General features: G+C 50.5%; 2 protein-coding genes and 1 non-coding gene across 4 annotated transcripts in view; 2 read left to right on the top strand and 1 right to left on the bottom strand.

Annotated features, from left to right (window-relative positions):
- Positions 1–8,287, top strand: part of ZCCHC14 (zinc finger CCHC-type containing 14) — a 51,961-nt gene extending 43,674 nt beyond the window's left edge. Inside the window, exons 9-14 of one of the 2 annotated variants that reach the window (XR_008508580.1) lie at positions 183–274; positions 1,231–1,358; positions 1,654–1,794; positions 1,864–3,330; positions 4,243–5,431; positions 6,065–8,287. Coding sequence is in view for 1 of the 2 variants with exons in the window: in XM_036390106.2 (XP_036245999.1) it covers positions 183–274; positions 1,231–1,358; positions 1,654–1,794; positions 1,864–3,330; positions 4,243–4,298 (1,884 nt within the window). In the remaining variant the exon portion in view is untranslated. Of the gene's footprint in view, positions 1–182; positions 275–1,230; positions 1,359–1,653; positions 1,795–1,863; positions 3,331–4,242 lie in introns of both variants that reach the window. The other variant, XM_036390106.2, reaches the window with a different exon arrangement.
- A 142-nt stretch (positions 8,288–8,429) lies between these two features.
- On the bottom strand, positions 8,430–16,865 carry MAP1LC3B (microtubule associated protein 1 light chain 3 beta). The gene is made up of 4 exons (XM_036390107.2): positions 16,734–16,865; positions 14,207–14,262; positions 11,807–11,913; positions 8,430–9,946 (listed from the first exon to the last, which is right to left on the bottom strand). Exons 1-4 carry the CDS (start codon positions 16,771–16,773, stop codon positions 9,772–9,774), a joined length of 378 nt encoding a protein of 125 aa, XP_036246000.1. The 5' UTR covers positions 16,774–16,865; the 3' UTR covers positions 8,430–9,771.
- An 8,823-nt stretch (positions 16,866–25,688) lies between these two features.
- TRNAM-CAU (transfer RNA methionine (anticodon CAU)) lies at positions 25,689–25,761 on the top strand. Its single transcript has one exon. It is a non-coding gene; the product is annotated as a tRNA-Met (tRNA).
- Positions 25,762–25,817: the final 56 nt, after the last annotated feature.

The following is a 25,817-nucleotide window of genomic DNA, read 5'->3' as shown; positions in this document are numbered from 1 at the left end:
ACGTTTCTTCCTTTCATGCCTGTCCCCCACACTTTCCTTTTACACTATAATTGAAAACTGGAGTAGAGAGTTTCTTTGAATTTAAAAATGGTTTTAAAGTTGGCTTTTGGAATTACTCTTCACTAAAAAAGGGAATAAGAATATTTCAGGATATAAAACTAAACATATTTTTTCTTTCAAAGTTTCTGAGTCTTACTGAGGAAGATCTGAATAAGTTTGAGTCCCTCACCATGGGAGCAAAGAAGAAGCTCAAGACCCAACTGGAGCTGGAGAAGTAAGTGAGGGCTGGGTGAACTTCTTTTATGGTCAAAAAATGCAAATTTTACTTCCCAGAGCACAAACCTGCCATGATTCCCATGGAGATATGGATGATGATTATCTCCATTACTAAACAATAGTTAGCACTTTGTGGTTTACTGCTGCCTCTTCAGGGTTGTGATAAGGATACCAAATCTTTAAATCTACCAAATACACACATTGTGTTTAGGTTTTTTTAAACTTGTATCACATTTATTGCAGAGATGTTGGGCTTCCCATCCACTTGACATTGGTGGGAGCTGTTGGCTTTGCAATCCCAGGGGATGCACTCCCAAAGTCAGGCCTGTTTTTTCCTAGCAAGTGACAATTTTTTGGGCTCCAATCCACGTGGATGGAGCACAGCTACTTCAGGAGCTGCCTCAGTGTCCCACAGTGCCCCCAAGCAGCTGTGACAGCCCTTTGGGGACACTGATGCAACAGATTGTCCTGGTTTTTGCATCTCCACTGACAGGAAAGTGTTTATTCTGCAGCTGCTGCTGTTCCTTACAAAGCAATTAGAAATCCAAATCTGTGCCCATTTTTCAGAGCTCCTTGGCAGCATTTATCAGCAATCTTAGTTTCTCCAGAGTTTGTTTGGAAAACTTGGGACTGTGTTTGTTTTGTCTTTGGGTTTGGGGTGTGCTGACATAATATGTGACAGAATTTTAGAGTTTAGTCAGGGTTTGGTGATGTTTTACCCTGGACAAATAAGAGCATAGTGTTGCAATCAGATGGCAAATAGTCCAAGCCTAACTGCTGGCTGTCCTGGTCAGCACTGCTGTGATTTCCAAGTGTTTCCATTTGAAATGGGCACAGCAGCAGTGCATTGTTCAATGGGCTTTGTCTGCTTTGGGTTCATTCAGAAATGAATTTATTTATGGTTGTGTTTTAGCCAGTTTCTGTCTCTTCACGCTTCTCTCCATCACCCTGTAGGGAGAAGTCAGAGAAACGGTGCCTAAACCCCTCCACACCTTCCTCAGTGACCAGCAGTGGGGTGGCCAGGGTTCCCCCCACTTCCCACGTGGGGCCTATCCAGAGTATCCGGGGCAACCACGCTGCAGGTAAGGGGAGCAGGGGACCCTGCTGTGCTCAGCTGTGCCTGCTCGAGGGTCAGCTCCTTCCTGGGCTGCTGCTTCCCCAAGCTTTGTCTTCCAAAAGCCATTGGCTTCACGGGCAGCAAGCAAAAAGTCTGATTTCAGTGATTATTGGGGGCAGTAAAAAGTGATTTTTCCATGGCTCTGGTGGGAATAGGGCAGCTGCTCTGTTCCACTTGTGATGTATCCCTGTAACTGCTGAGCATGGCCGTGTCCTGCTGAGGTGCTGCCAGTGTCACCTGCGTGTCCCCTGTCCCTGCAGAGCTGCGAGTGGACGTGGATCAGGCAGCCCACCCCCTGCCCAGGGAGGGCAGCTCCTCCGAGTACTCCAGCTCCAGCTCCAGCCCCATGGGGATCCAGGCACGCGAGGAGAGCTCGGACAGCGCCGAGGAGAACGAGAGACGTAAGCAGAGCCCCGCGGCCGCGCCCCCTGCCCCGCCCAGGGCTGTCCTCACCACGCCTCTCTCCCCAGGCCTGGAGCTCCACCTGGACGCCTCGGACAAGGAGAAGCCGGTGATGCTGCTGAACCATTTCCCCTCGAGCTCTGCCAGGCCCACGGCCCAGGTGCTGCCCGTGCAGAACGACGGCGGCTCGGGCCCCGCCGGCCACCACGCGCTGCCCATGCAGATGCTGTCCCCGAGCCCCTCGCACATGGCCCCCATCCGCATGCTCGGCTCCATGCACAAACCGGAGCGCGGCTCCGCCGACATGAAGCTGCTCTCGTCCTCCGTGCACTCCCTCTTGTCTTTGGAGGAAAGGAATAAAGTGTCTCCGGGCTCGAGGGGCAGCATAAAGATGGAGAAGGGCTTTGGGAACGCCGTGGTGGATGTCATGTCCGCGTCCTCTCCGCACCAGCCCCTGCAGGTGCTGTCGGGGGGTGCCGAGAGCAGCTCCCCCACGTCCACCATGAACTTTGGGCCTCGCACCAAAGTCGTCCACGCTTCCGCTCTGGACAGAGTGATCAAACCAGCCCAGCAGCCAGGACTCATAGTGGAGACGAGCACTGCTGCCACGGTGACGTCCAGCACAGTCTTCCATGTGGCTCGTCCGCCCATCAAACTCCTGGTGTCGTCGTCTCTTCCCACCGACTCCACCATGGCCGGACAGACTTCCTGCTCCAGTAATATGCAAATAACGGTGTCCCCTGCAATAATCAACCCCCGGACTGCTCTGTACACAGCCAACACCAAAGTTGCCTTTTCTGCCATGAGCAGCGTGCCCGTGGCGCCCATGCAGGGCAGCTTCTGCGCCAACAGCAACGCGGCCTCCTCCAGCAGCCACCCGTCCCCATCCTTCACCACCATGGCCAACCTGCCCAGCTGCCCCGCGCCCAGCTCCAGCCCCACGCTCTCCTCCGGCGCCGACAACAACTTCTACAGCAGCAGCAGCAGCAGCAGTAGCAGCGGCGGCGGCGGCGGCTCGTCCGGCAGCGTCCCCGTCCCCAACCAGAACCACCATCACCACCACCACCAGCAGCCGCCGCCGCAGCCCCCCGGCTGCATGGTGTGCAGCTCCTGCGGCTGCAGCGGCAACTGCGGCTCCAGCGGCATGACCGTCAGCTACGCCAACTATTTCCAGCACCCCTTTTCAGGACCTTCCATGTTTACTTTCCCTTTCCTGCCCTTCAACCCGCTGTGTAGCAACGGCTACATCAACACGCAGCAGTACAACAGCAGCACCACGTTCCCCGTGGTGCACACGGCCTACAACAGCGGCCTGGCCCCCGACTCTGTCATGGCCGGCCAGTCCACCTTCGCCGTGCCCCCCATGCAGAACTTTATGGCGGGCACGGCCGGGGTGTACCAGGCACAGGGGATGATGGGCAACGGCAACGGGTCAAGCCACAAAAAAAACGGGAACCTCTCCTGTTACAACTGCGGGGCCAGCGGGCACAGAGCTCAGGACTGCAAACAGCCACCCATGGATTTCAATCGGCAAGGTAAAGGCTGGGGGGACACACAGGGTCCTTTCCTGTGGGTAGAGTTCAGGCTGATGTTTCCAGCAAACCGGTTCATTCCTTTCTTTGGGATTGTTTCCTTCGGGCCAAGTTACGGCCGATGTTTCTTCAAGTGGCTCGTGGCTGCGTTTGGGTGACGCTTTGGAACGGTTGGCTCTGGGTTTGGAGTAGGATCCAATCCAGAGTGTGGCCTTGAGACCTGCCCCTGGGGTCTGATGGTGTCTGGAAATCTCTGGCTTGTAAAACTATTTTGTTATCAAAAGTTGATGGTGTGAGCTATTGCCAAATTTCAGGCAGCCCCATGAGGATGACTCAGACGAGGCCCTCAGCTGTGATCTGTGGGGTTGGCACTGTTTTTTGGGGAGGGAAGAAACCTCAAGGAAGGGAGGGAGCTGCTGTGGACAGGTTGCAGCAGAACCACTGTTGCTGCCTCTGCATTGTCAGCCAGGTCAGCTTCAGTCATTATTGCAAGTTTCCCTGGAAGTTTAGAAACTGAAATCTCTGTTCCTCTTCCCTTCCTCCCAACACAATAACCTGAGTGAAGAATTGCTGTTCAAACCCTCCCTGAGAGGGTGGGGAGGCCCTGGCACAGGTGCCCAGAGAAGCTGTGGCTGCCCCTGGATCCCTGGAAGTGTCCAAAGCCAGGCTGGACATTGGGGCTTGGAGCAGCCTGAGCCCGTGGAAGGTGTCAGGGTTGGAACTGGATGGACTTTGAGGTCCTTTCTCACCCAGACCATTGTGGGATCCTGTGATTCCATGAAACAAAATTGTGCCAGCCCTAAAATTGTGCTCAAACTCCAGTGATTCACACCATGGGTAGGAGGCAGCAGGTTGGTTTGGGAAGCCCTGGGAGGTGACTGATGTGTAACCCCTGTGTCCCTGTCCCTGTCCCAGGTACGTTCAGGCTGAAGTACGCCCCTCCCTCGGAAAGTCTGGACTCCACAGACTGAGCTTCCCCAGCTGGCCCCACGATGCTGTAAAGCCATGGAGAGCGACGGAGATCGAACTGCAGAACTGAGACGTCCAGTTGCTGTTAAGCTTAATGTATTTTTTAATCCAAAGGTGCTTTACTTTATTAGACTAGGTAGAAAATCTAGCTTAGGGGTGCAGCCAACCCAGTTTTGATTGCCAAATTCAAGCTTTGTTGTTGGAGCTCCTGACTCCGCGTCCTCGGACCGATGGATGGACAGGTGGATGGATGGATGGATGGATGGTGGAGCTGGCCAGCTGCAGTTCCTGCTGGAAGTACAACATCCCCTGTACTTTTTTGGCTGGAGAATGTTGCCACAAATGGACTTTTCCAAGGTGAAAGGCCTGACTCCAGGGCAGCTCTGTTCTGAGGTGGAAGGTAGGAGTGGCCAGAAGGACTTTGGCACCCCTGGGCTAGGTAAAATGTCTACTTTTTTTCAAAAGTGATCAGGCACTAATCTCTGGGATTTTTAAGGATTGCACTACAGAAGAATGTAAAACTCTTCAAGCTTTCTGCACTTTTAGCAGACAGTGTCACTCTGAGACCAGTGCAAGAGGCAAAGAAGTTCCAACCTTTACAAATTGGCACCAGCAGGCTTACGGGACTTAATTCCACAATAAAAATCCTAAAAAGTCTCTCTTTTCCCTTCCAAAAGAACACACACGGCAGTTTCAGTTCCTTCTGGAAACAAACTCGTGCTTCATTGTCTCACCTATTACTAGCTAGTGCTGGCTTCCCAGCACTGGAATAAACTTAGTTTCCAAGGGTCCAAGTCCCAGAGACTCCAGAGTCATAAAAGCTTCAAGGATATTTTCCTGTAATACACAAAACCTTTACGTCCTGTTACTGTATATAGGTCTCTTTCACAGAAACCTTATTATTCTGCTTTTGTAAATGAATTTTAAACCATCCTAAAAAAAAAAAAAATCAAACTAAGAACTCTGGCAGCAGAGTTGATAAGCTTTTGCTTTACTTTATATGAAATACCCTTTGGCTCCTACCCCAGGATTCAGGAGTGGTGGGAGTCAAACATGTAAAAGGTAGTAAAAACTTCATTATTATCAAGACTTGGAAGGATTTCTTGTCGGCCTCCTTCGTTGCAGTAGGTTGTAGGTGAGTAGCTTTGGTGTTAACTACTTAGTCCATCATTTGTGGGTGACAAATCTAAATTAGGACTCGAGAGGAAGCCAAACCCATCTCGAACTGCTAATTTGAAACACTTTGGTCCTGTCTGGTTGAAAGAAGATCCTAATCCTCATGGCTCTCCCCCCTGGGAATATGACAGCATTAAATGGGTGAGGCCTCCTCTGTAAAAGTGTCTGACAGAGAGGAATTTGCATCCTGTAATTTGGGAGACACCTTTAAAGTCTGAAGCCTTGTTTACACTCGGAGGTATTCCTGACAGCAGGATGAATCCATAGGATTGGCTTGGGAAGTCCTCTGGGAGCAGGAGGGTTTGGAGCTGCCCCGGGAGCTGGGGCTGTGGGAGGGGGCAGCTCAGCCCTTCCTGGGCCCTGCTCATAGGAAAGGGACATTCTGGGCCATCCCTGTGTCCCTGCCTCTCCCAGGGCAGCCTCAGCCTCGTGGGATCATGAGCATCAGGAGAGCCTCGGGAATGTGGGTGGGCAGAACCAAACTGGGCCCAGGGAGGGATCCAAAACCTCAATTTGCAGAACAAACAAACAAACAAACAAAAGATACCTTTATTGCTATGCAATAAGAACCCCCTGATTTGTGTATCCCCAGCCCAGCTCCCTGTTGGCTCTGCCTGCGTTTGAGGACGTTCCCTGTGTTCCCATGAACAACCTTCAGACCTACAACACTAAAGGGATGAAAACTGACAATGCAATTTACTTTGCCTTAATGAGCTCAAGACAATGGTAGGAACAGTCTGTCCCACTGCATCATGCCCAAGGAAAACGTGCAGTTCCATGTTTACTATTTGCAGCTTTGAGGGTCTCTCCAGTGGCCTGGAACATGTGCTGAAAGCCAAACTTAGTGTTATTATTATTATTGTTGTTATTATTATTTTTTTCACTTTTTTTAAACAGTATTTTAAAATTGTATTTAAAGAAACTGTATTTCAACACACATGTGAGTGTTCAAAAACCCTCTTGAAACAGCAAAAAACAGCAGCAGCAAAAAAAAAAGTCATTTCTGTACCGGTTGTGTTTTGTTTTACTGCCCAGGGCTGGGCACAGTTGTGTCTGATCTTCCTCACAGAAAAAATCATATCAAAAGGACTGTAAAACTGAATGTCTGTCCAGCAAATTGTTTCATTCCTTTCTCCAGAGCTTTCTTTAGGCTCCTTTCATGTGTGTAGAGTTCAGGCTGATGTTTCCAGCAAACTGTTTCATTCCTTTCTTTGGGATTGTTTCCTTTGTGTCAAGTTATGGCTGATGTTTCTTCAAGTGGCTCATGGAACGGTTGGGTCTGGGTTTGGAGTAGGATCCAATCCAGAAGGACCTGGAGGCAACACGAGTGTCCGAGAGGAAAGTCTGGTGAGCCAGCAGCAACCTCAGAGCCTTCCCCAAATCCCAGTGAGCTGGGGCTTCAGACCTGCCAGTGAACACCCTCCACTCTGTACCCAGAACAACCAAAGTTGGTAAGTCCGAACAGAGCACCTTAATTCCATAAAATTATCCTTAATCTCTTCTTCAAAGGCACAAATCCATCTTTTTACCCCTTAAAAGTACGGCAGCTTGGGTGGGAATAGTAGAGTTCCAGCTGCCCTGCCTGAAGGAAGCAGTTCTTAAACCCTATTTTTGTACATTGAAAGATGGAGATTTCAAAGAATGTTATTTAGCCCTATCTTTGTCCTGCGAGTATAAAAGGAATTAGTTCTTCAGATGGATTTCACTGTGGAATGGGAATGATTTTTCAGTGTAGGAGGGAAGGGAATCCCCAGTGATCTCCCTGCAGGGGCAGGAGAATCAGTGAGGAGCCTTTCCCAGGGGAGGGAGCAGTGGGTGGGGCAGTTCCAGCTGCATTTTCCATTCGATGATGGAAAGACTCAAAATAGGATGGAATTTCCAGTGAACTCCTCCTCACCCTGCAAATTAAGCATTAATAAATATCCTGGGCTTGACCCTAACAGGGAGTGCAGAGAGGGAGGAGAGGGAACTGAGATACTGATCAGAGGGTTCCACCTGACTTCTATTGAAAACCACATTTGAACCAATACTAAAGTTTATCAGAACTGGTTTTTATCCAAACCAGCTCTGTCACACTCAGCTTTTTGTGAAAATTTTTCATTAAATCTTCATTAAATCTTGGCAAATTAAGCACCAGACTTCCCAGAGTAAGAGTCCAGCAGCAGGCCTTGGCCATGCCCCCACATCCCAGAGATATCCCGGGATGAGCCAGGCTGGGGCTCGATCCTCCCTCGATCTGTGGGGCAGCAGAGCTGTGCCAGAGGGACCCTGGGAGTGCTGGATTCGGGCTAGTCTGGAACACCTGGAAATGGGATGAGTATGGGCAAATCTGGACAAAAATCCATGTATTGGAGTTTGGGAGAGTAGGAATCACTTTGGCTGGTTGAGGCCCCACAGCTCTTGTAATAAACCCTTGGAATTACCCATTTGTTCCCTGAAATTTTGTGATGTACACAAGAACTGTGTTGGTACTGAAGCAGAAAGCAAATCCCGTGTGTTTTCAAGTGCAGATTAACAGCTTCTCTTGGACATAACTTTCCATTAGGAATGAAGGAAATTCCTGCTCCATTTGAGCCATTTCTTTTACTTCGATCACTTCTAGTATTACAAATTCTGCATGTAACTTTATAAATATTTTAAATAGTTTTGTAAATATTTAATATTCAGCTAATTTGATTTTGAATTGTAAATGTCAAGTATTCTGGTATTGGGATTTTTATGTTTTATTATACTTTGTTAAAAGTTAAATTGTACATTTTTAGAATGTTTTTATCTGAGTAAATTTAATGTATGGAAAATAAAGAGTTAAACAGAATCCCTTGGTATTGGCTTTCCTTTTAAAGGGATTCAGCTGTGTGGGGGCTTCTCCAGCTTGGCAGTAGCAGAGAATTATTTTTAATTCCTTTAATTAATTATTTTGCTGTGAAAATGCCTAGGAATAACCACACGAGCCGGAATTAAGTTGGGATGTAATCCATCCATATCAGCACTGTATTAATTTTAAAAAAGCAACATTTGTACAGGAATATCAGTCGATCACGTCGTAATTACAAGTACAGTTGTCAGTTATGAGTTAAACGAGTTCTTACACGAACAGAACTAAACAGAGAACAAGCTGCATCGAAAAGTTCACGTCGGAGTAAAAACACAAAGGACAATAAAAAACGGGCAGGGGGCCCCGGGAAGAGGAGATGCATGCAAAGAGTGGAGGAGGTACGAGGTGGAGGAGGCACAACGCGCGCACCCCGCGCAGTGCCGGCGCTGTAGTATTGCTTCTGTCCCCGCCAGAGCCGGTGACAGCGGGGACACACGGACACCGCGGGGATCCCGCCACGCCTCGCTGACAGCACTAGAGAAACACAGGTTTGTCCCACGGGAGAGCTCCCCTCTCTCCAGAGAGCACAGCCTGCTCCCTGCCCGGGACACGGGAGCCTCCAGCCGTGCCACAAATCATTTGTTCGTCAACTCTGGGCAGCCGCTCCCGGCCCTGAGCTGCTCCTCCCGACTGCCAGGCACGGGAAGGGCCGACCTCCGGGCTAGGGGCAGGATCCTATGGATCACTGGAAGCCAGCTCAGATGAACACACAGGGATTGGGAATTCGTAACAGACTGGATTTATTTCAGTGTTACCTGTTGGGGTGTGCATTTTACAGTTAGACACTTCCTACATCTACGATAAAGCTGTGGTGTTTGGTATGAGTAATCCAGAAAGCGGCGCCGCCCCTGAGCGTGCGGTGCCCAAAAACCGGAGACACAAAGAGTTGTCCTTCCCCAGCTCACCCCGAGCACTTGCCTTCACTCCCTGCAGCACTGACACGAGTCTGATGGAGCTGCAGAAGAAAAAGCTCCCCTTTGGAACATTAAAATGCATTTGCTCTCATGAGAAACCTTCCCATTTAAAACCAAAAAGTTTAAGGAATCGTAGGGAGATTTTCCAGCAAACTCACGGGAAACACTTTAGTTCCTCTCTGGTGCCTGTTTGCTCGTTAAAAGTAAATCGAGTGTCCCTTTCTCTGCAAGTGTCACATGCACAATTGGGCTCCTTTCGTCAGGTCCAGACCTGTAAATGTGCCTGTGTGGAATATTATTAGGGCAGGTTTCAAAGGTGGAGGTGCTCGTCTGTACTGTTTAATAGTCACAAACAAGGCAAGGTGAGATGAGACACCTGCTAAAGCAAGACTATGCTAAGGACTGAGAGCGTAGGTGACATCCGGTTCTTTCCCTGGGGGGTGTGTGGGGAAGAGTGGGGGTGATGGCCAAGGGTCAACCCAAATCCTGGGCTAGGCCCAGCGGCGTGTCCTAGGCGGAGGCCGGCGCTCCGAAGGTCTCCTGGGAGGCGTAGACCATGTAGAGGAATCCATCCTCGTCCTTCTCGCTCTCGTACACCTCGGAGATGGGCGTGGAAACGCTCACCATGCTGTGCCCGTTCACCAGCAGGAAGAAGGCCTGGTTGGAGTTCAGCTGCAGGCGTCGCCTGGGCAGGGGTGAGGGGAAAGGGGGGACAAAGGACAGATGGCAACGGACAGTCCTCAGCAGCAAGGTCACAGCAGAGAAGCAGGGAGTGGTTTGGGGTGGAAGGATTTCAATAAAGCTCATCTCATTCCGGCCTCTGTCATGGGCACCTTTCCCTGCATGTCCCCACCCAGCCCTGTCCCTCAAAACTGGACTGAATTCCTCTGCTAAATCCAGGCAGGTGCATCCACTGGCAGAGCCCCCTCTCAGGGGCAAAGCTGCACTCCAGAAGGGCATTGAACTGGAGGGACTGGGAAGAAGCACCCCATAACCAGGGACCTCTGCCTTGCAGCTCACTGGAATGAAAACCCAGAGATCCTTAGGAAGACTGGGAAAGACAGGCAGAGCTTCCTTGCAAAACCTGGGCAACTTTTAAACTCACTTTGTCACCAGCTCTGTAATGGCCTGGCTTTAACCTTGGAGCATCTTGCTCCCTTCTCCTCCTCCCTCCCAGGAGAAGCATGGTGGGAAGGGCAGGGAGCTGCAGAAGCTGCCTGGCACAGGAAACAGCTGATTTCTGGATTTCCCTTGGATCATTCCAGCTCAGGGGAAATGGGTGTTGCTGCTGAACTGCCTCCTGCAGAGCAGGTCTGCAGAGAGCAGCTCTTCCCACTGGATCAACCAAGTGAGCAACAGCAGCTCAGGAGTGTGGAGCTGCCACCAAAGCAAGCAAAGAATAGATCAGAAGAGCTTCCTGCTGCTTCCACTCGCTGCTGAGGGGCAGCAGCAGCTGGAAACAAGGATTTATTTAGCTCCCAACCACAACCCTGGACAGGGACCCTTCCAAAGCCAGGCTAATCACTCCAGAGACAGCAGGCTGAGGGAAGGCAGCAGCTCTCCAAGGTTTGGGAAGGATGGGCTTTGCTGTGCATCACTGGAGCTGGCTGAGGACCAAGTGTGGCCGGTACCAAGTTATTTATTAACAGAAAAGGCAGAGAAAAAAGGTGAGAAAATCCTTCAGCCTGCAGTTAACCTCTTTGCCCAGGGGCTTTCACGTCCTGAGAAACTCTGGAAGACTTGAGCAACCTGGTTCCTGTCTCCAAAGCCCTCTCTGCCTTTCTTCCTCCTGCAGGAGCTGGGATTTGCCTGTGACAGTTTTTGTTTGGACACCCTGGACAACTCCCACAGCCCATGGCCTCCACAAACCAGCTCCTGCTGCAGCCTGACCAGCACAAAACAAGCTCTGGTTTGCTGCTCACTTCTGGAGAACCCCTCCTAATCACACACTGCTGCTGAGCCAGCAGAGATGCACTTCTAGCAGAATTTCTGACCACACAACTTCCACTCGGGGCTGTTTCCCTCTGCCTTTCCTGTAAGCTGAGCAAGCAGGGGCAGAAACACCCTGGCCTGAGCTGGTGTTTCCCAGGCCTCAGTGCTGTCACTGAGGGAAACCTCAATTCCCAAAGGATGCCAGGAGCATCCCCAAGCAGCAGCCAGAGCAGAGCTCTGGCTCTGAGCCCAAACTCCCCTTCCCAGTGGGTGGGAAGAGGCAGCCACTCCCGAGGGGGACTCCATGGCAGAAGAGAGGAGGCATCCCAAAATAGCCAAGGCAGAAGGACCCATGGCAGCCAGGGATTCACAGCCCCACACTCCTCCTACAGCTCTGGGAATGTTATTTCTCTTGGAGGCAGACTACCAGCCCAGCCCTCTTCAGAGTGGGGTTTTTCCAGCAAAGCAAAAGGAAAAGCACCTTCTCCTGATTTGTCCTAGTGCTCATTAGATGGATTTTCCATTTAGACCTCCCAAGTGCATCAGGGGGGGAATTAACAGAGCATCACAGTCTGAGGTGGATCAGTTGACACTGGAATCCCAGCAATACTACCTGATAATTTTGATTAGCTCGCTCATGTTGACATGATCTGGCACCAGGAACTTGGTCTTATCCAAAACTGGAAGCTGCTTCTCCCCCTTGTACCTTTCAATGATCACCTGAGAAGAAACACAAAAAGCAGAAGATGTGAAAGGCAGGAACAGTGTCTGGTGCCCTCATCTCCCCCCTCCCAGCTCCATTTCCCGTCACCTGTGAATGCAGCATCTCCAGTCTGAAAAGTAGCAATTCATGGTTGGGCTCAACTATCTTAAAGGCTTTTTTTCCAACCCAAACAATTCTGTGTTTCCGTGAGAATTAATTACCTCACGTGCTCCTCTGTTCTGTTTGCAAGAGCCACTGCACAGAGGGGTAACACACAGGGATTTTACAGCACACATCCACAGCTTCAATGCAATTTTAAGAGAGTTCCTTTGCTGCAGTCATTTAACCCAGCAACAAGGAAATCCAAGGAAAGATCGAGCCCACTTCCCTCTAACACACTGCAGTGGCTGACCAGGGGTTTGTGCTGCTATGCAAGTCTGCCAGATCAAGCAGTTGTCTCTGGAATTTCTCCAGTTTCAGGCCATCTCTTTAAGAACCACCACTCTGCTGTTTCATTCACCTCCCATGGTTCCTTCCAATAGATGAGAAAAAGCTACTTTGGAAGGGTATGAAACCTCCAATTTCCAAATAAAGGAGAAAATTTCCTCAAGCACGCTCAGGAGGCAGTAACTCTGCCAGGACTGCTGTGTAATAACCACTTAATTCACAGAGAAACTGCAGATTTCCCAATTTAAGGAACACCCTGCCCAGCAACTGAGGGTAGCTCCTGCTTTTGAGAAGTGATCTCAGAAGTCGTGTGCTCCTGTTTCCAGGGCCATGTGGGGTTTGTTGATTTCCAGTCACCAGGAGCTACGTGACACCAGTCCCTTGGATCCTCTCCATGCTCACGGGGTCTGGCTGTGTTGATCCTAAAAAGCTGCACAGGTGAAGAGATGCTGATTGAATTCTACCACAGAAAGAGCCTTACATCACTTGAAATAAATGCTGGCTCATTCTGGGTAACAAAGCCCCACTATTTTTAAGCAGTAGATATTTCTACCAGCAGAATGGAGGATGTTGACAGCACAGGAGGGATTTATTATCTGGTGTGACATTGCCACCTTATCTCATCCAGAACTGCTAATGACAATAACGAGGCACTGACTGGCCCAGCAAGACTCCAGGGATCCCAGCAGGGATAGCTGGGAGTTTGCATCACCACATCTCCAGCAAGTTCCTTAGGCACCTCTGAATTTTTGGTTGGAACCTGTCCATGGCTGACTTAAAAGTGAGGGTTTTGCTATAAATCCCTGGCTTTCAATCTGTGGTCACAGAGCTTGGGGACTATGGCTAAGTGGTCTCTGAAAGGTGAGGGGAAAAGCAATATTTGTCAGGAAACAGATTTGCAAGGAAAGCACCTTTTGGGAAAATGAAACCTTCCAAAAAAAGTCAGAAAATCCTGCTGTGAAGTATTCCTTGTTCCCCTGCCCAACTGCACAGGGAAGCAGCAGTGGCAGCTCCAAAGTGAAGGAAGGAGTTTAAAGCCCAAGAAAAGCTGAAAACCTTTCAGTTTCTGTTTCTACAGCAGCTTCTGTCAGTGAGCTTGCTCTGGGAGTGGGGCCAGTTTGCAGCAGTTGGTTCACAGCAGAATTTCCACACACTGGGGTCACCAAATCCCATCACAGAGCCAAAGGCTGAGGGTCCCATTCAGTGCCCTCTGCTGAAGAACTCACCCGTGACAGAACACAATCCATGCCTTTTGCTTGTAGGATACTCTCTGCATTTTAACTTTAAGGATGCAGTAAATAAAATAAAATACAAACTTGGGCAGCATTTGGAGCTGAGCAGCTGAGGAGTGACAGGGTGAGGGGTGATATCCAATGTTCAGCTGGACAGCCCAGCAGCATTCCTGGAGACCTGAGCACTGGCCCATCCCAGCAGAAAAACATTTCTGTCCTTCCCAGCACAGGCTGATGAGCAAATCCATATCTGCCTCTACACTCCTGTCTACTCTTCTTGGTGAGCCTCTGAAGACTCTTAATTCAGAGGAGAAAACCACAGAGAGAGGAGCTGAGTGCTCAGGAGGATCTCAGAGCTCAGCTGGGGTGTGGTTTTCTTCCAAGTTACAAAACACAAGTGCAAATCTCCGGAAATGCCACTTCCTCCAGCCCCTGTGAGCACCTTGCTGCACCACACCAACCGTGAGAACTGCTGCCTGAGAATGCTCCTGAAATCCAGGCTCAGCCGCCCTGAACTGCCAGGTTTTCATGTGGTCTCCTCAGGACAGCTCTTTCACAGCTTTCTAACTGCTAAAAAGACCATCAGGCTGGAAACTGAAGTAAAAAAAAAAATTAGAAGAACTGGACTTACTGGTATTTTAGTGGGATGCTGATCCCGAATCAGTCGTACATCTTCCACTCTTTGTTCTGCAAGGGATTAAAAAAAAACACAACTGTTTAAACGTTCACAGTTAATGCTGTTATTTCCTTATTTCTCCCCACTGAACAGAAGGACCATGTGTCAGGAAAAGCCAGAAGAGGAAATTCAGGCAAAGCAATTTCCAAATGGGCCACCACTATCAGGAGTACAAGCTCTCCTGTGACAGCTGATCCCCTGCTCCTTAACCCAAGGTGACAAGCGCTGTGTGCCCCCGCCTGGCACTCCTAGAAGTGTTAAAGGAGATCCTTTCCTCCCCACACCCCTCACTTTCTGCCCACCGAGGCACACATTTAACCTCACACAGTTAAGGCCTCAAATTACACCACCCAAATGAAAAACTAAATACCCTGTGCTATTTCTGTCAGGTCCCAGAAGAGGAAATGGTCAACAATTATTTGAGCCCCGGGACTGGCCCAAGCCTGGCAGCATCAGCTTTCCTTGTGTGCTCTCCTGTTACCGAATTCCAGGTTTTATTTTGACTCGGCCTCACCCATTGTTGCAGGAGCTGCTGGACCTACACATTTTGCCACTCTCCGTGCCAGTTTTCAGGATAAAGTTCAGCTCTCCTCAGGAATATTAATAGAACAGCTATCATGAACCTGGCTAAAGTACACGAGGCAGAGTAAACAGCCCGGCTGCTTTCAGGGGCCGCCTCGTCTGTCTGTCCCCTGCCTACTTTCAGATTCAGTGAACTCCATTTCAAGCCCTCTGTTCTGCAGCAGGACGGGGCTTTCCAGGCTGTTTTCAGGTTCCAAACAGCTCGGAGAGAGATGATTTAGTGTTGCATCACGGCTTGAAGACACACCTGCCTGGGGAGAGAAGCACTTAGGCCAGCTCCCCGTTGGAATGCTAATGGCAGGACACTCAGCAATAACATCCCTCCGTCCGTGTTTGGGCCCATGGAGCACATCCTCCTCAGGAGCCCGGCAAGGAATGCAGCTCCCTGAATCACCCTTTGGAGCTGCAGGTGAATCAAGCAGAACTCAGGCAAGGAGCATGCAAAGCCTTCACCTGAAAGCCACCTCACATCCCGAGCCACATTCCCACAGCCCAGCAGGAGAGCTTCAAGGGCAGAGAGCTCCACCTCGTTAAAATACTTTTTAAGATTAACCAAAAACACAAAAGATACGTGGAGAGAGTGAGACCAAGCATCCACCTGGCAAGCACTAACTTTTCAGCTGGAACAGGTTTGTTCACAGCAATGTTATTCAGCAGAACTCCCTGGAGTAGAAGGAACATAAACCGGGCAAATCATAGAGATTATTGTGTGTGGTGTGTTCAAAATCAGGCCCCAGTCAGCCACAGATAAACACTGTTCTCTGACGACAGTAGTTGCAGTGGCAACTGCTTGGCTGCCATCCTAGCTGAACTTAATACCTGCAACAGAGGCTGCTGACAGCCGATGGGGTCAACAACAGTTTTGGAAAGCTCTGAGAAAAGGGGTGGCATAAACACAGACTTTTGTCAGACCCACATCCTCTCCTCTTCCCTGCAGGGAACAGCTCACATTTAGCACGACAGCAAAGGCAAGGGTGGGCACATCACAAAGCTCTCTTAAGCAGCTTGACTCTAACCCAAAGGCAGGAAGAAAGGAAAATCTGGATCAATTACTTCCACCAATTCCATCTCACGTACGGGATTTTATAGTTCATGCAGAAATAGGTTACGCTGCCAGTTCGTGTTACCCTCGCAGCGCTTCAGCCTCCCTCCCTGACACACATGGGCAGATCCCGAGCCCTTTGATTGCTCCGGATCCATCCTGAGCGCACACACAGGAGCGTGCCACGGCTCTATCGAGCCTGCTCCTTCTCCAAAGGCACTAATCTCATTTTCCCAGCCATCATTACACAGCTCTTTTCGATGCCCTGCTAGTTTTCAACAGCCAAACAGAGACAGGAGCCACACGCCCCGGTGCAGTCGCGGCTGCCCGGGTGGAGAATTCCCCTCCCCGCGCCAGGCACCGGCTGCCAGCGGAGCTTTAATGCCGCTGCCACTGGCGCAGAGGCCGCCGGACACTGAGCAGACACCGGAGGGAAGGGCAGGCCCAGCTCCTGGCACACGCACCGAGGATGTTTCCAGGCTCCTGGGAGTTTTGCAGTCGATAATAGATGATGCCATGAAGAGATCTCCCCATCCCAAGCACAGATCTCCTCAGCCGGGCACAGCACAGCTCGCCACACCACAAAACCCCCATGTCCCGAACCGCCCGGGTAAACAACCCCGGAGCACGGGCCGGGTTTGACTCCGCCGCAGCGCCGAGCAGGCCGGGACACCGGGGCAGCCCCGGGCCCGCTCCGCCCGCGGGTCCCCGCTGTCAGCCGGAGCCGCCCGCGGACCCTCGCTGCTCCCACCGCCCTCGGCCCCCTCCCCTCCCCACCGCGGCGATCCTCCCGCAGCCCGGCGGCACCGGCAGCTCCGGCGGGCCGCACCCCGCCGCGTCCCTCCCCGGGGCGCTCACCGAAGGTGCGGCGCTGCTTGAAGCTCTTCTCCGAGGGCATGGCGGCGTTCGCTCGGCCCGGGCCCGGCGGCGGCTCTGCGCGGCGGCAGCGGACACCTCCGAGTGCCGGCGCCCGCCCCCCGCGCCGCCGCGGCCGCTCGGCCGTCAGCTGACAGCGCGTCAGCCGGGCCCCGCCTCGCCCCGCCGGCATCTTGTGTGTGGCACGGGGCAGCGCCGGCATGGCCGCTCGGTGACACACAGGCACGGTGCTGGGGGAATGTCACGGTGCCCTGGCGGTGCTCCCGCTCTGCGACACACGGCCATGGCCGCCTTGGTGCCAGGCCGTGTTCTCCTCAGTGACACGGCCATGGCCGCCTCGCTGCCAGCCAGTGTTGTGTTTACTGACACACGACCATGGCCGCCTTGGTGCCAGGCCGTGTTCTCCTCAGTGACACAGCCATGGCCGCCTCGGTGTCAGGCTGTGTTCTGTTTAGTGACACAGCCATGGGCACCTCGGTGCCAGGCCGTGTTCCTCATTCAGTGACACAACCGTGGCCACCTTTGTACCAGGCTGTGTTCTCCTTAGTGAGGCCATGTTCCTCATTCAATGACACAGCCATGGCCACCTCGGTGCCAGGCCATGTTCCTCATTCAATGACACAGCCATGGCTGCCTCGGTGCCAGGCCGTGTTCTCCTCAGTGACACAGCCATGGCCACCTTGGTGTCAGGCAGTGTTCTGTTTAGTGACACAGCCATGTTCTCCTCAGTGAGGCCATGTTCCTCATTCAGTGACACAGCCATGGCCACCTCAGTGCCAGGCCATGTTCCTCATTCAGTGACACACAGCCATGGCCACCTTTGTACCAGGCTGTGTTCTCCTCAGTGACACATGACCATGGCCACCTTGGTGCCAGGCCGTGTTCCTCATTCAGTGACACACAGCCATGGCCACCTTTGTACCAGGCTGTGTTCTCCTCAGTGACACATGACCATGGCCACCTTGGTGCCAGGCCATGTTCCTCATTCAGTGACACACAGCCATGGCCACCTTTGTACCAGGATGTGTTCCTCATTCAGTGACACACAGCCATGGCCACCTCAGTGCCAGGCCGTGTTCCTCATTCAGTGACACACAGCCATGGCCACCTTTGTACCAGGATGTGTTCTCCTCAGTGACACACAGCCATGGCCACCTCAGTGCCAGGCCGTGTTCCCCTTCAGCCAACCAAAAGAACAATCTCCCCAGGAAAGTGGTGGATTCCCAAATGTTGGGCACTTTTAAGATTCAGCCATCTTGTCTAGAGGGTGCTTTTGGCAAGAAAGGTTGGGCCAGATGATCCTTGAGGTCCCCTCCAACCTGGCATTCTGTTATTCCATTATTCCATGAACTCGCTGATGGCCACCTTGGAGTGGCCCACAATGTCCCCTTCAACATGACCGCTTAAACACTTTTCTCCATACAAAAGTGCAATTTCAATGATCTGTCACCAGTTTGCCTTCACATTGACATGGATATGGGTAGAGTTTACAGTGGAAGAACAAAATTTCAGGAGCAGGTGCTCCGATTCTCTTGGAAGCCACCCCCCGGTCTCATGCGGTTTGTGAGGAATTGATTAAATCACAACTTCAGTCACAGATACCACGTTGTGAGTAAAACTGCCCAACTGTTTCCTGCTTAGCAGCTTTCTGACACAAGCTGTTGGCTGGAGCCTTTCAGCTGCATCTCTCTCTCTTTCTCTCTCTTTCTCTCACATACGTTCCTGGCACCGTGGTTTGAATTTAAGGATGATTTTGCATCAATAGGGCACAATCTCGCTGTACAATCCAGAGGACAGGGAGCTGTGACCAGGATTGTCCTTAGGGGTACAGGGAGAAGGACAGCTCTCTAACTATCTTAGAGATTATCAGTGTTTTTGCATTTTTGGGGTGGAGCAATGCATTGAAGTTGGAGTGAATCTCCACTCACACAAAGGAATGAGAGTTCATGACCTAATTTTGGGATTCAGGGTCACGCAGTTCCGGTGGCCTGTCATTATGAGGCCATTAAAGATGTGACTAACAAGGAAATACAGCCCTGAGGTGTGTGTTTGCTCTGTCCATCACATCACGGCACTATCCAGGGATAGCAGGTGAGACATGCATGACCAGCAGAACACTGATACATCTGCAACTTAAAACACCAATCCCAAATTTCTGTCTCAACAGGATTCTTCTTTATTTAAATGCCTGCCTTTTAAAAAAAAAAAACACAATTTCCAGGCTGAGGAAATTCCACCATGCTCTGGGAATTGTGTCTGAGGGCTGAAGGCAGGAGGATGAAACCACATAATGTTATTTTGGGGGTGTACAGGTGCATCCTGGTGTCAGGGCTGACAGTCCCGGGCTCTGTGTGCCGTGTGGTTTGCATCCACAAGCCGACTGTTAGCAGGGCTGCAGCTCGGGCTGAAAGCATCCATATGTTGCTTGGGGAGAGCCACAATCAGAGTATCTGCTGACAGGCTGGGCTATCACATGCTCCTCTCATAAATAATCTGCAGAGACTGTGAGAAGGAAACTTAGATCCACACCGAGACTCGCCTGACCTTTCCCTCCTCAGCTCAGCCCTCGCCCGTGTCTGCGTGTCGACAGCACAGACAGTTGGCGAGTCTGGATTTGAGGAAGGTGTTAAGAGCAGTTGGAATGACAGCATGGACATAGCCTTTGGGATCAGCTCTGCCTCAGCACAGCTCCCCAGCCCTGCTGAGAAAACACTGCTTTGGAAAATGCTTTGGCTTCAGACAGCGCTGGAACAGAGCCCTTCAAAAATGGAGCCACAGAGCGTTTTTATCCTGGCCTTAGAACACTTTATAAAGCATTTAGGCTGAGGAAGAGGAGACTTAACCCAAAGGGGACATTACATTGTCTTCAAATATGCAAAAGGTTTCTGCAGAGCAGGAGGGAATTAGCTCTTCCCTGCTTGCTGTGGGACCAGGATGAGAAATAATGAGCTTACAGCTTGGAAAAGGCCATAGAAATTAGGGACTGGGATAAGGGTAAGAACTGTTGAGCACCAGAAGAAATTCCCTTGGAAAGAAATGGAATAATCACCTTTGGATGTTTTTATTTAATGAAAAATTAGTAAAACATCTGCTCTGAAGAGTTCAGGGAGAATCATTCTGATCTCAGGGAAAAGGATGGGGTAAATAATCCCCTGCAATCCCTGTCAGCCCTAGTTTTGCATGAGGCAAAGGAGATGTGATTTCCCAAATTTGCCAAGCAGGTTAGAGCACAGGCTGGGTTTGGATTCCAGCTCAGATCCTCCTGTCTGCACCTAATAAATACTAATACTTAATAAATACACCAGACTAAATACTAAATTAGAAAAAAAAAAAAAAGCACCACAGGTTTTCCCAACTGTTCTTTCTTCCACAAGGTTGGGTTGGTGTTTTTTTGTTAAAAATCCAGTATGAAAAGTGACTTCAAACCATGGCTGATATTCACAGCATTTCCCTTGGGAAAAACTCCCACTTTTCCTATTTTTTTTCCCACATTTACTGCCTCACAATGAAACGAGTGTATTTCACATTCAGAATAATAAATCATCCCCTCATTTTTTCTGGTACAACAGGACTGAAAAGGCTTTCTTTTTTTTTTTTTTTTTTTTTTTTTTTCCAAGGAACAGACAAAGCTGTTCCTCTGCAGTGCTGCACCCTTCCTGGAAGACAGTGCTGTGTGTGGGGCTGGGAGCTCAGCAGCTGTCAGCAGTATTAAATTCACCAGGAACACAGAGAGAAAAGCCCCATAAAACAAAAGGAAGGACACTGTGCTGATAATAACTTGCATTTCAACCTGAATTAAAATACCTCCCCTCAGTTCTTTGCTCACAAATTGTTCTTATCGATCCAGCTCAGCTCAAGATTAATGTGGGTTTGGTTTCTTTATAAGTGTGCAGCCATTACCCAGCTGCTATTGGAGATTTTCAGGCAGAATCTGACGGTAGAGAATTGTTTGCAGTGCCTTAAAATAACTCTTCTGGGAAGTTTTCACCTGAAATTTGCCTCAAGATGGTGGCTACCCTTAAGAACAAATTCCCACACTTCAAATTTCACCTTCTGAATTAGGAGAACTTAAGGAAGAAGTGGTGAGAATGTCCAAATATCTGTTTTGGGTGTAGAAAAGTGTGATTTGAGAGAAGTGAAGCTAGAGAGGAACCCCACATTTTGCCTGGGTGGGTTTTCTCTGAGGTCAGACAACAGCTGAGCCCATCCCTCAGTGGGAGCTCAACACTGTCTTTTGGAATACCACATGTTCTAGACTATTAGACACACTTGTTTTGGATGGTAAATCCAAGCTAACACACAGATGTGTGCAATGTCATCACAAAAACATCACTTCCATAGAATGTTTGGCTAAAAACTCCCTGTACTTCCCCTGCGAGAAGGATTGCCCAAGAGATCATTGCTGGGTACCATAACTGACGTCAGATCCTGCTGTTCCAGCAAACAGCTCTTGGCTCCAGGATCAGGTTTGAAATGGGAGATGTTGCTTGATGGAACACGGTGAATCAGTTGGTGTAAGCAGCACTGAGCTGTGTTTGTGTACTGATTTCACTCACAAAATCTATAACACCTTGGCAAGCAGCAGCGACAGCGCGGGAGGCGGAGCAGGGAAACCGTGGAATAACCCGGCGTGGAACAAGGTCTTCCCTGGTTTTTGATACTCCTAGGATTAAAGCAATCCCCCACGTGTTCGAATATTAACTGAGCACTGCGTTGCCTGTGGCTCAGGAAACACTGTCCTTGCTGAAGTTGAGAGGTTCTGTGGGCTGCCAGGGGTTGCACAACCACGGAGCAGCAGCCAGGAATAGCACCCCAGCACCTGACCCCTCCAGAGCAGGAGAATGCTTCTGCCAGCTGAGCTGCTCCAGGTGTTGAACAGAACTAAATTGTTCAGGCTGGACCGGAGTCAAAGCTGGAGGGACAAGAACTGCTTGTGGCAGAAGTGTTGTGATGTCTTGGGTGACTCCAGACGCTCACAGCCTTTAGACTGACTGATTCCTCGTGGAAGCAAGGACAGCACGTTGGAGAAAGATCATACCCTCTTCCATAAGTCATGGAATCATGGGATGTTTGGGGTTGGAGGTGATCTTAAAGGTTTGGCTTGGAAGGGACCTTAAAGCTCATTCTGTGCCACCCGCTGCCATGGGCAGGGACACCTTCCACTATCCCAGGTGGCTCCAGGCACTCACAGCTTCTCTGGGAACCCACTCCAGGGTCTCACCACCCTCCCAGGGAAGAATTCCTTCCCAATATCCCATCTATCCCTGCCCTCTGGCAGGGGGAGCCAGTTAAAGAGAGGGCACGGAGCTCTGCTCTAAAGCAGAAGGAGGTGACCACTTCCTGAGCCATCAGAAGCTTTTCTGCAGTGCTCTGGATTTTCCCTGAAGAGCCCAGCCTGTCCAATGCTGTTTATCCTGCAAATCTGGTGAGATCAATGTCCACAAAGCAAGGAAGTGGGAAATCATAGACCCAGGACTAGAAGAGCTGTTTTCCAGCTTAAAATACGCACATGACAAAAACCAAAGCAAAACTCTTCAGCCTTTCTATTTGGGATATTCTTTCTTTGATATGTCCTCCCTCCAAGGATGGGAGCAGTTTTTTAGGAGGCAGGAGCAGTCTTTGTTTTTTATTACAAAGCAGAAATCTCAGTGTAGGCTCCTGCCAAAAAAACATGCTGCAAATACTCTCTGTGGCAAACAGAGCTTGCAGACAGGGTTTGTTCATCTGTCTTGGCCTGCCTTGCCATACTTTTCTGTCCCTCTTGCCAAATGGAAAATAAATCATTCTCCCCTCGCTGTTCTGGTTATAATTGGCTGGATATGCCATCAGCTGGCTCATCCCTGCTCAGAGCCTGGGAAGGCGTAAACACTTCCAGGATTACAGAAAATGAGGACACTAACTTTGGGACCCATCCAAAGCCCTTTAGTGAGCGTGAAGACTAATTGACTACAGCGAGAGCTGCATCAGCTCCTTAATTGCTGAGGGGAAATGAAACAATAACATTTCCCCTTTCCCTCCATCCTTTTCCAAGAGCCCTGTGGTAAGGGCTGCGAGCTGCCTGCCTCAGACAGCAGCACTGGAGAGCTCCAGGCCATTACTCGGGAATGTTTTCCAAGGAAGGTGCTCAGACAGTGCCACAGAGGATGGGAGATGATGATAAGGCACTTTTCCTGTTTTCCCTACTGTCACAAACAAAGCTGCTTGATTCAGATAATGGATTTGGTGAGATAGGGGAGAAAGCAGCAATTTTAGGCTTTGATGACTGAAGTTGAAGGTGATATTCAGTTACAACCACCCTGCTGCACACCAGGTCTCCACCTTCTGGGCCTCAAGGACCTTGGATGTGCCCAGGCTCAAAATCTATTGTGTGTTGCTCCACAAGAACAGCACTGGAAATTGGAGACAGCAATTGTTTCTCCTCTCTGTTGTGATGAGGGCTCCTCTCTGTCCTGTTAGAAGGGGAAACATGGTGACTGGGAGCACTGGGAGCTTTGCCTCAGGCTTTGCTGGGCTCTGGCTGACATCAGGGTGGGATGGAGGTGGGCACTGCCTTCTCCCTTTGCCCTTCCTGATCTGCAGGAAATCAGCACGGGGCAATAGAGCTCTGTGGGAATTGGCATGGATTTGTGATGGGCTGTCCATCACAGCCCATCCCAGTCCTGCCTTCTGCTGGCTTGGACTGGAAAGGGGGTCAGTGGGCCAAGGGAAGGCTGATGGATGAGAAATGTGGCTCAGCACCCACAGAGCCAAGACTGTGGTGTCAGGTTATAGGGGTCAGGTGGGTGAGGGAAAGGAGAGAAGGTTGTAGGGTGATTAGGCAGCAGGAGCATTCAGTGGGAAAGGAGAAAAAAAATGAAGTTCAGATAAAAATACAAAAGCAAAAGAGGGGAAAGCATGTGTGTGCTGTAGACTGCCGTGGTTCTGCTGCAGGCAATGTCACCCAGGACATCTTTTGTTTCATTCACACAAAAATCCTTGCCATCAGTACTTTCCCCTGTCCCCTCCATGAACCCATCACTTCCTGAACAAACAGACGTGACAAGGCCTTCAAAAGCTGTGTCAGAACCTTTAAGTACCAGCTGAGCATAATGTAACGTGGGAAAAGCCACGTGATTCCCTACAGGTGGAAACCAGCTCCGGCCGTATTTCCAAAGCTCTGATGTTTGCTTTACATGACTCACTGCCCATGTGCCTTGGTTTAGATGCTTGGAGCAGATTTTGTAATGTAATCAGAGCTGTGGGCACTCCATTTGTCCATCACTGAGGCCCCAAAGGATTAGCACAGCACTAAAAATGACACCTCATCCTGCCTGTGGGAGAGTCAGGGGGTGGAATGCAGCGGTTCAGCCTGGGGAAAGCTGAGCATTTACTCATCCCAGGGCTAGAGCAATGTTGTTTGTACCATGAGCCAGGCAGCCCGGACTCATCATGTCATCATCCCATAATCCCATATCCAGATCCTTGGGAATCAGGGTGTCCTGACCCTGACAACAAGAGCTGCCCAAAAGACCCTTGGCAAAATCTGTGGGCAGTTCAAGCATCTCATCTGGTCTGGTGAGACTCAGAAGGATTGTGAGCAGTAGGTCAAGGAGGGTGATGCTCCCTTCTTCTCTGTCTGCTCTCATGAAATCCCACTGGAGCTCTGTGTCCAGCCCTGGAATCCTCAAGGTAAGGAGGATGTGGAGCTGCTGGAGAGAGTCCAGAGGAGCCAGGGAGATGCTCCAAAAGCTGGGAAAATTCTGCTCTGGAGCCAGGCTGGGAGAGCTGGGAGTGCTCACCTGGAGAGGAGAAGGCTCCAGGGAGAGCTCAGAGCCCCTGCCAGGGCCTAAAGGGGCTCCAGAAGAGCTGGAGAGGGACTGGGGACAAGGGATGGGGGGACAGGACCCAGGGAATGGCTCCCACTGCCAGAGGGCAGGGATGGATGGGAGATTGGGAATTAGGAATTGTTCCCTGGCAGGGTGGGAGGTGCCCAGAGCAGCTGTGGCTGCCCCTGGGAGTGTCCAAGGCCAGGTTGGACAGGGCTTGGAGCAGTCTGGGACAGTGGAAGGTGTCCCTGCCATGGCAGGGGGTGGAATGGGGTGACTTTAAGGTCCCTTCCAACCCAAACCATTGTGGGATTCTACAGTGTCCAAAGGTGTGTTCCTCCTTCATCCTCTGCCGGCTCCTTGCTCTGCAGAGCAGCCTCCTTGCAGCGATTCTCGTGGGTGATGCTCTCAGACTTTCTGCATCAATTAAATCTCTGTTTTCCCATCTTCTGCCAGTTTGGGGATTTGTTGCTCGATTGTCATGGCGACTGCATCCGTGGGACCCTCACTGAGGGTGAGGCCCCTCCATTAGGATTCAGGGCAGCACTTCAGCCAGCATCACTGGGGACCCTCTTGTGCTGAGCACTCTCTGAGAGCAGGGAGCTCATTCCACTGCAGAAATCCCAGCTGAACAGCGTCTCTTCACAGCAAACGAGGCTGCCTCTAATTTTTGTTAATTATATGGAAGCAACTTGATTTCCTCGTGAGCCTGTTGTCAGCACAGCCCTCACAGTCTATTCCTGGCCAGCAGGATGAGGATGCTTAAGAACCCCAAAGGACTCTGCAGCTGTTTTGCAGAACAACATGGAATAAAAAGGAGCCATTTCCAAAATAAATAAAAAATACAAAAAAAAAGACATAACCTAAGATGTTTCTTGCAGAACACTGTGGGAAAGAGGAGCCATTTGCAAAAAATCTGAGGCCTGGCTGGTGGAAACGCAGGGAAAAGACGGAATAGGGGGAAAAAACAACGAAACGATCAAAACAGGTGCAGAAAAGGAGATGTTTGTAAGGAAAGATGTTTTTCAGGCAGCACGCCGAGAATGGCAGTGAAGACGCAAGTAGTAGGAGGGGCCCGGGGAGGCGGAGGCGCAGGAATAAATGCCATGCGCACAGAGCCAATACTCGAGGAGCCTCGTTAGCGCAGTAGGTAGCGCGTCAGTCTCATAATCTGAAGGTCGTGAGTTCGATCCTCACACGGGGCAGAGATGGTTTCCTCCTTTTTTTTTCCTCCCCTCTCCCTCAGCCAGACTTTCCCAAG

This window comes from Molothrus ater, chromosome 12 (genome assembly GCF_012460135.2).
Source record: "Molothrus ater isolate BHLD 08-10-18 breed brown headed cowbird chromosome 12, BPBGC_Mater_1.1, whole genome shotgun sequence".
Lineage (NCBI taxonomy): Eukaryota > Metazoa > Chordata > Aves > Passeriformes > Icteridae > Molothrus > Molothrus ater.
The sequence above is the reverse complement of the archived record's forward strand: the minus strand, read 5'-3'. Positions and strand labels throughout refer to the sequence as shown.